General features: G+C 37.8%; 1 protein-coding gene across 3 annotated transcripts in view; it reads left to right on the top strand.

Annotated features, from left to right (window-relative positions):
- The first annotated feature begins 393 nt into the window (after nucleotides 1-393).
- The window catches only part of LOC143038840 (DNA mismatch repair protein Mlh3-like), a 41,304-nt gene continuing 31,957 nt past the window's right edge, over nucleotides 394-9,740 (top strand). For 2 of the 3 annotated variants that reach the window (XM_076208456.1, XM_076208455.1), the window contains exons 1-2: nucleotides 565-597; nucleotides 5,232-5,332. Coding sequence is in view for 1 of the 3 variants with exons in the window: in XM_076208454.1 (XP_076064569.1) it covers nucleotides 5,237-5,332 (96 nt within the window). In the remaining 2 variants the exon portion in view is untranslated. Of the gene's footprint in view, nucleotides 598-5,231; nucleotides 5,333-9,740 lie in introns of all 3 variants that reach the window. The other variant, XM_076208454.1, reaches the window with a different exon arrangement.

Raw genomic sequence — 9,740 nt, 5'->3', positions numbered from 1 at the left:
TATGTATATAAATTATATATATATATATATATATATGTATATATTATATATATATATGTATATATAATATATATATATGTATATATATATATATATATATATATATATGTATATATACTTATATATATACAGTATATATAAATATATATATATAATATATATATATATATATATATATATATATATATATATATATAGATATATATATATATACTTCTGTTTTTATATACATATATACATATATATATATAGATATATATATTTATATATATTTATATTACAAAGGAGTACAAAAGCGGGGCATGCCGACAGGAGACCTTTATATATAGATGGTCCCTTTTTGAAATTACTATATCTATATCTTTGATATAAGGTTGTTGAAGGTCTTTTATATATTTTCATTAATGACTATATGATTATGCTGGGTACCATTGATCAGTCTTCACCAGTTGGCTGATGTTTGGACTTTTTCACGTTCACTCGAACACGATTTGGGGCTCGGTTGTGTGCATGTCCACCGATGTAAACAAAACATTTTTGTATTTTCACCGTACGGTGATTTTAGAAAACGTTTGCTTCCAAGACTACCTTGTCTAGGTAAGAATAAGACAAAATTCCTTTGGGAGTGAAAATTTTTGTGTTACATTGTAGTAATTATAGTGATATGAACAATAATTGTGTTTTTATTATAGTGATTTCGTAAATTTGCACTTTCTTTGTTGGGACACCAGTCACCAGTGATCATCATATGGGCAGGTTCATGGATGCATAATTCACATAATGTTTTCTATAATTTGATATTGATACCTCGTGAAAACTCTGCATCATATTGATCAATCTCACTACATTCTTTTCTTTTGGAAGGATTTGGCCTTTTTGTTCAACTCTGGAATTATTTTTTATTTATGGTAGTCTGATGTGAACAAAGCCAAACCCCAAAGTGAAAGTCACTTGATTTCTGGGTTGAATTCCAGTATCACGCGACCCTTTCTCACTTCTTTCTTATTTGCATTTGAAAGATCTATGTTTTCTATGGAATGGTTATGTTAGGAGCTATTGGACAACATAAGTTTTATTTACATTTGTGTGATTCTCAAATTTTTATTTTACCAAATTCATTCCGTTACTTTTGAGTTATTGCTCTAATTCATTAAAGTAGGCTTGGGTGTTCTTTGCCATTATTTTGTACTTATTGTGCTGGGTTATTATTGTCAGGTCATCTACTTATGAGTAAAGATTGGTGTTTAGTTCTGGTTCTTGAGTTAGGAAGCCACTCATGGAGAGATTGAATAGTAAAGGAGAGAGTGCCGCACCCTGAGGGACTCCATTGTATAGCATTTTTGTTCATGAGATTTGGTTGTATTGGAATATTCTACACTGTCTTCCTGCTATGAAACTGGTTAACCACTTATTATGTCTATCTGTCCCAATGATTTTTTTTGGTAGTATATGTCTAAGGACCTTGTCAAAAGCTTTATGTATATCAATGGTTACTATAAATATTATCTCTAGAATTCTTATATTTCATTGAATCCTTCCAGCACTTATTGTGTGATGTTTGTTAGCAATATACAGGTGGAGTGGCCTTCCTTATATTGGGGAAGGTAGGTATTTTTTATTTGATTCTTGCTGTTACCAGCCTTTCCAATAATTTAGAAATTATGGAAAGTAGTAAGATTAGTTTGTATGATGCAAAGTTTTTCAGGGGGTTTGCTTGGTTTCAAAATAGGGATTATATGATTTTATTATAGCCTATAGGGATTATGGGGTGCTGCAGTGTCCAGCATCTAGACACATGATACAGCTGCACTGTGTGTCTAGATGATGAAGATAGGATGGCATTGTCAATAAACAAAGCAGTTATCCAAGCTCTGCCTCTGACACCAAATGGATACAAGGTGCCCTGATGTGCTGGAACCTTGGTAGAAGTAAATGGAGAACAGTGTGTATGGGACCAGACTTATACTATATATTGATTAAATATGAAGGGTGCAATTATAAGGGAAAGTTGGTAGCCCAATAATGCATGATATGGAATGATTTAAACCACATTATTCACTCATGCTCAAATTTGTCATCAGCTATCAACTTAATGTAAGATCTTTTTACACTTTTGTGCTTGCTAATAGTCTGTATTCTTGTGCTATTAATCGACCATATACCTATATTTCTCACTACATAATTGCTTTTCACTGGGTTTGAATTCTATAAGGAGATCATTGCCCTCTCAACTCTATATAATACTACATAAATATACCAATGGCTATTTCCCCCTTACAAGAGAGGTAGCCAAAAAACAAAGGCATGAAATCCACTCCCAACCATTCCATCCCCACATACTCCACTTCTATTCACCTCCCTCCCTCCTTCTTGGCTCCTCCCTGCATTTTGTTCACTGCCCTGGAACAGAACCATTGTAGCAAGACACAGCACATCCACAGCAAAGCCACTTTATTTAACCAGCAACCCCCCAGAAAAAGAGAACATGGGGAGAAATCCCTTTGGGCTCCATCAAAATATCATTCACACATACTCCTTCACCCCATCCCTCCCTCACTCCCTTCCATGCATCATAGCATTATCCATACACAAACATTCTTCTGTCTTCTCTTGTCCTTCATCAACAGACATTCCCCTCTTTCCCAGTGCCCCTTTTACCTCATCCATCCATCTCATCCTTGGTTGTCCCTCGTATTCACTCCTTCCTCCTCTGCTTCCCACACCTCTTTGACTAATCTGTCTTCGCTCATTCTTTCCATGTTTCCAAACCATCCCAATACTCTTTCATCAACCCCATCTCCCAACTCCCTTTCCATCCCAGCTCACCTCCTCACCTCCTCATTTCTCACCCTATCCAGCCTAGTAACCCCTCTCATACTTCTCAGGCACCTTATCTCAAACATACTCAAACTTCTCTCTTCTTGTCTTATGTTCCATGTTTCTCCCCCTTACAGTGCTGTTGGCACAATCACTCCTTCATACAATCTTCACTTAGCATCCATTCCCAAATGTTTATTTCTCATTAAACTTTTTAATCCCCTAAGGCATTTACTCACCCCTCTCAATCTACATTCTACCTCCACTTCCACTCCTCCCTTCCCTACCACATTTTCACCCAAGTATCTAAAACTATCCACCTCCTCCAGTCTCTCTCTCTTAATACTCACCTCCAATTTGCTGCCACTTTCTCCCCTTGTACATCTCATCACCTTACTTTTACCAACATTTATCTTCAACTTCCTTCTTTATCACACCTTCCCAAACTTTGTCACTAGCTTCCTTAATCCCTTCTCTAATCCTGCCACAAGCACAGTGTTGTCAGCAAACAACAACTGGCTTATTTCTCACTTTTCTCCATTTCCTTTAAGCATCTCTAATCCCCGACCCATTACCATTGCATTTGCCTCTTGCACCACCCAATCCATGTATAAATTGAACAGCCAAAGTGACATAACACATCTCTGGCAAATTCCCACCTTTACCTCAAACCACTCACTATCTTCACTTCTGATTCTAACACAGGCTCTACTACTCTTGTAAAAACTCATAACTGCTCTTAACAGCTTTCCTCCTATCCCATATATCTGTAATACCTCCCACAGTGCCTGCCTGTCTACCCTGTCATAATCCATTTTCAAATCCATAAATGCCCCATAAATATCCTTACCTTTTCCTAAAGCTTTCTCACATATCTGCCTTACCACAAAAATCTGATCCACACAACCCTTACATGTCCTAAACTCATACTGCTCCTCACCAATTACTATCTCTGTTTATCTCCTAATCTTCTCAATCAAAACATAAGCCTTCCCAGCTACACTCAACAAACTGATCCCTCTGGAACTACTACACTCACACTTTTCCCTTGTAAAGTGGAACTAAATGTGCATTCATCCAGTCCTCTGGCATTCTACCCTCTTTAAAACAAACATTAAACAACCTCACCAGCCAGTCCACTATCACTGTACCTCCCTTTATTAGACATTTCACATGATACCCATCCAACCCAGGTGCCTTACCTGCTCGCATCATCTTAACAACTGCTTTCACTTCATCTTTCCTTATTTCTCCTCCATTTTCCTGGCCCATCATTGTCCTATTCTTAACGCTTACCACTACAACTACCTTTCCCTCTCTATCCTTCCTCACATGGAGCAACTCCCCAAAATACTCTGCTCATCATCCTCTTACTGCCATTTCTTCCATTATCATCTCTCCATCTACACCTTTTACCTTTTCTTCTCTACTTTATTCATCTCCTCTTCTTCTCTTAATTTCTTTCCAAAACATCTTTTTATTACTTAATTTTTTTTGTCATGCTGTTACCCCATTTCACATCTGCTCCCCTCTGTGCCTCCTTTATCTTATGCTTTACTTCTCTTCTCTTTGTATCTCTCATATGATTCATCCTATTTTGTAACCAATCTGTGAACACTTGCTTCTTCTCATCTGCAACCTTCTTTGCTTCCTCATCCCACCACTCAGTACCCTTCCTTCTATTTCCTCCCATCCTCCTTGTTCCACATACCAAGTTTGCACACCTTATGACTCCCTCCTTGAACTATCCCCATTCCTCCTCCACTCCTAGTTCTACTCTATCCTTCACCTGCTTCCACTCCTCTCTCAGCTTCTTCTTGTACTCCTCCTTTTCATTCTCATTTAAGCAGTTTACTCTAAGCACCTCCCTACCTTCTGTTCTTTTCCTCTTTCTCCTATCTATCCTCCACTCTCAACTTTCCACCAAAAAATGATCTGATATTCCCCCACTCTCTCCCCTTAAAATATGTACATCCAAAACTATTCCTACTATTCGCCTGGTTACCACTATGTAGTCCATAAATGCCCTATCTACTACCCTTTCCCATATACACTTTATGTTTGACTTTCTTCCTAAATACTGCATTTGCTATCATCAGCTCTCTTTTAGACACTTCTCCACCATCAACTATCCACTATGATTTTTTTCTTGGAACTCCACATTTCTCAACCACTCCATCTATTGCTTCATTTCCTAAAAAAAAAAAAAAAAAAAAAAAAAAAAAAAAAAAAAAAAATATATATATATATATATATAAATATATATATAATATATATATATATATATATATATATATGTATATATAGTACTGACCAATGAAAATATATTGATTTCAAGAAATAAAATAAAAATAAAAATGAATTGTGCATATGTTGGACAATGTTATGGTTCTTATCTTAGGAATACATTTCAGGGATCATGACCAGTAAGATTTTACCTCTGCCGGAAAGTGTAAGGTCAAAGCTGCGTTCTGGAATAACAGTAATTTCAAGTGCACAATGTATAGAGGAACTGGTGAGTTACCATTACATGTTGTAACAGATATATATATTCCAACTCGTGCATGCATGTATTTATATATTTGTAGTATATTGGGTTCAAGCTGTCCTCATTAGTCTTGTCTCTTTGTTTTCACTCACCAAACTTTTCCTTAAATTTGTTTATGTTATTGGCCTGGTTTATATTTTCATCACTGCTGTATATTCCAGTCTGGGATGAATCAGACTTTCAAGTACAGTGAGTCCTCCTTATACAGTAAATCTTTATCTGGTAAATTCACAGTTACGGTATTTGGTAATTACTACCCTTGATTCTATTTACGGTAAGAAAAATTCACAGATACGGTATCCGCTCATGTTTTGAAGAGGAAAGAGCAGGGAGACATATCTTATTATTACATGGTATAATGGGTTCAGTATACGGTAATTTCAATTTGCGGTAGGGTTTCCAGGAACGCATATGTACCGTATAATGAGGACTTACTGTATATTCTTTATCATGTTCTCTTCCATGTAGTGAAATGCCACTCTTATGTTTTTTCTTGTGGGGAAGATCAAAAATGAAATGGATGGATGAAGTGAAGGTGGCTTTGAATACAAGGGGAATGTCTGTTGAGCAGTGAAGGGAGAAGGCAAGAAATAGGTGTGAGTGGAGAGTGGATATAAACGGAATATAGATTGATGCAGCCTGAAAAGATCTCTCCTCGTCTTCTCGGTTTTTGCATGAGGGGATGAGGAGGGAGGATCAACATGTAAATGAAGTGGTTGGCCCTGCTGTAGATGTGCTGTGTCTTGCTGCATTGCTTCTGACCCAGGACAGCGGGCAGGAGACAGGGATGACCTGTCATCCATGAGGAGCTAAGATAAAAGGGAAATGATTGATGGTTGGGGATGGGATGGGTGAGTGTTCGTGAATGCCTTGGCTGGTTACCCACCCCATATTAGGGTGGAAAATCTTATTGTTATATAGATATTTTTCAGCATTGTATAAGTTATCTTCTTGATATGACCAGAACAAGATCATCCCTGATCTCTTTATCAAATGAAAACCTTTTTTCCTTCTTTGTCATTTCTGATTTTGTATCTTCTCTTCTTTTCTCTCTCTCTCTCTCTCTCTCTCTCTCTCTCTCTCTCTCTCTCTCTCTCTCTCTCTCTCTCTCTCTCTCTCTCTCTCTCTCTCTGTCTATCTCCTTCTCTCTCTCTCTCTCTCTCTGTCTCCTCTCTTTTTCTCTTTCTCTCTCTCTCTCTCTCTCTCTCTCTCTCTAACCTACTAAGTGGTTCGATTTACCTTCAAACAGACAACAAACATACACAGTCATAAATCATTTTGCACAGACAAGCCATCTCACCCCTCACCCTGACAACCAATGCATCATTTGATGTAAGAAAGACTTCCCCATAGACCCAGACTATACACTCTTCATAGACAGCCAGATGAAACATATGATCCATAACCTCAAGCTGTTATCTGCCTGCGGACCAGACAATATAGGTAACATCCACCTAAAATACATTGGACCACATGACATACACGCACTCACCCACATTGCAAACTACAGCTATTCGTGCAACACTATACCCAACATCTGGAAGCATGGGAAAAATCATCACCATACCCAAACCCAACAAAAACCCAACTGTTCCAGCATCACACCATCCAATCACATTTCTCTGCAACCCCTCCAAAGTCATAGAATGCTTCATACTACAATTTATCACACCACACACCCCCATTGTTGAATCACATCATGGTTTTAGACCACTACACTTCACAAACACAATTGTGATAAACCTCACACAAAGAGTTTTTGATGGCGTCAATTCAGATAAGACCCCATGCAGAACATTTCTCATAACAGTAGACATTAGTAAAGCTTTCAATGCCATCCCTATCCCAATCTCACAAACAAAATATATAACACAGACATGCACAATGATAGCAAAAGATGGCTGGTCAATTATCCAGCAGGTAGAAATGCCGGTGTCATATAATGACAAACCATTGCACACCAGAAACCTTTAGAGTGGAGTACCACAGGGCTCAATTCCATCCCCCATGCTCTTTAATCTGCATGATATACCCACTCCTGACACCTCATAAATACAAATAACAATTATATTGCACACACCATAATGCAGACAAAGCTGCAGAAATATTACAACCATACCTCAATACACCCAATACTGTTCACTACAAATAGACTCAAAATAACCCCAACCATATCTACAGCCCCACATTGCACCAATTTAATAGCAGAACACAAATACACACCATGCCTCTATATCAGTAATACGCATACCACACACACACCCAAGATTCTTGGCATAACATATGATACAATATGTCATTCAAACAGTGTATCACAAACATAAGGACTAAAAGCACACCTAGACATAAGGTGCTTAAATCAGTTGCAGGGACAACATTTGGACAAAACAAAGAAATTAATAATACAGTATACAAACAATGCATATGCTCAATGATGAATTATGCAAGCCCTGCATGGGCCCCTAATCTCACTAAAACACATCACAACACCCTTCAGACCATACAAAACAAAGCCCTAAAGACAATTACAGGCTGCACAAATACAACACTTACAGACCATCTACATTATCGAATGAAAGTCCTCAAAGACAAGAATCATCTTGACATAAGAGGCACACAAACTCTTGCTGTGACCTTCACAAACACAGCACACCCACTATATAGCAGAACACCTACACACACCAAGAAACATCAAAACAGCACCCAAATACCTACAGTATATCACACACAAATACTCTCCTCTCCTCCACAACCACCAGACAACTGCCTCCAGAAGCATATCCATAATCATATCACTCACTGCTCCATGAACAAACAGAAAGGCAGTACATTGCTCCATGCCAGACCCCCTGATATCCATCCCTCTGAATCCTCTCTACTCCGAAAGGACAGAGTCCACTTGGCTAGACTACGATGCAGCTACCATCCATCAATTCTAAGCTACCAGAAGAGGCTGGATAACTACATCACAGATAACTGTCTAGGATGTAATACTTTTCCCATACTATACAACACATTATGGAAAACTGCATTGTACATAATTATGCACACCAACAAGACAATATACACTCTATAAAGGATTTGTGGGAAAACACCATTCCAGCTGTGGCATTCCTTAGGGAAACAGGACTGCTTGGCCAGACAGTCTAGGGAATGACAACAATAACAACGACTTTGCAGTTTGATTACACAAGACTTTCTTTTTCTAAATTGATATTGGTTGTCAGCCAAGATTTCTTTCTGCTTCAATGACTTCATCCATCTGCTTTTTTTTTTTTTTTTTTTTTTTTTTAATACATTTTTTCACACATTTTGGCAATTGTACTGGTCAGGGAGGGTTGCACAGTAGCTCAGTGGATTTTGTGTTGAACTCATAAGCAGGTGGAGTGAGTTTGATTCCTGGGACCTGCTGAATTGGTTCCTGACAGCCCTGGCTAGGTGGTGAGGCAACCCAACATTGGGATCCTTTCCCACTATGTGAGAGTGGAATCATAAGTTTTCCTGGTCAAGTACACAGGACTATAATTTAGTTGTACTTTCCTGTTTCCTCCTTTGAATATTGGTACCACATTTGTAGATTTCAAGTCCAGTGTCACCTTCACCTGTTCCGGTGAACATGTTATCAGTTGATGTACTTGATCCACTAATTGTTCCTAAACAAACTAGAGCATTGGTTCAGAAATAGCAGAATGGAAATTCACCTCAGAAATCAACAGTAACACTGCTCATCCCAGGCAACTATGAATCAAAAAACCATCCTATAGGGAAGCTGAATGGCCAGATAATACTGTTGGAAGGAACCCAAAAGTTCTAGGCCTAACATTTGATACCTACATGATATTCAGCCCATTTATCAAATATCTGTCAGTAAAGATCAACAAGAAACAAACCTATTGAAAATCTTCATAAGCACAGATTTTGGGAAAAAAAATTATAACCATCTATAAACGTGGTTTCTATGCCTCTTTCTTTTTGGCTACCTCCCATGTAGGGGGAAAAAGCCTTTGGTATTTGTATGTATGTATTAACAGCTCATAAGAATATGCCTCCACAATATGGTTCCTAACAATCAGTGAATCAAACATAAACAATTTACAAACACTACAGAATGTAGCAGAATGTAATAACAGGATGCACCAAAACCACCCCATTAGGACACATGCATACAGAAACCAAAGCCCTTCCAATAGAACATCATATGGCCATGACAGGAACACAATTCTACTTCAAAACTATGAACACACCCTTCATACTACATTTTACAAGTACCACCACCAACAGAATAAAAAAAAAAATACACCAGCAGCATATTATTCAAACATCTATTACAACCTACCATCCAAACCACACAAAAACATATTCACACCCAGATAAT

This window comes from Oratosquilla oratoria, chromosome 25 (assembly GCF_046742065.1).
Source record: "Oratosquilla oratoria isolate Oo_2021 chromosome 25, ASM4674206v1, whole genome shotgun sequence".
Classification (NCBI taxonomy): domain Eukaryota; kingdom Metazoa; phylum Arthropoda; class Malacostraca; order Stomatopoda; family Squillidae; genus Oratosquilla; species Oratosquilla oratoria.
Note: the sequence above shows the minus strand (reverse complement) of the source record. Positions and strands in the feature narration are given on the sequence as shown.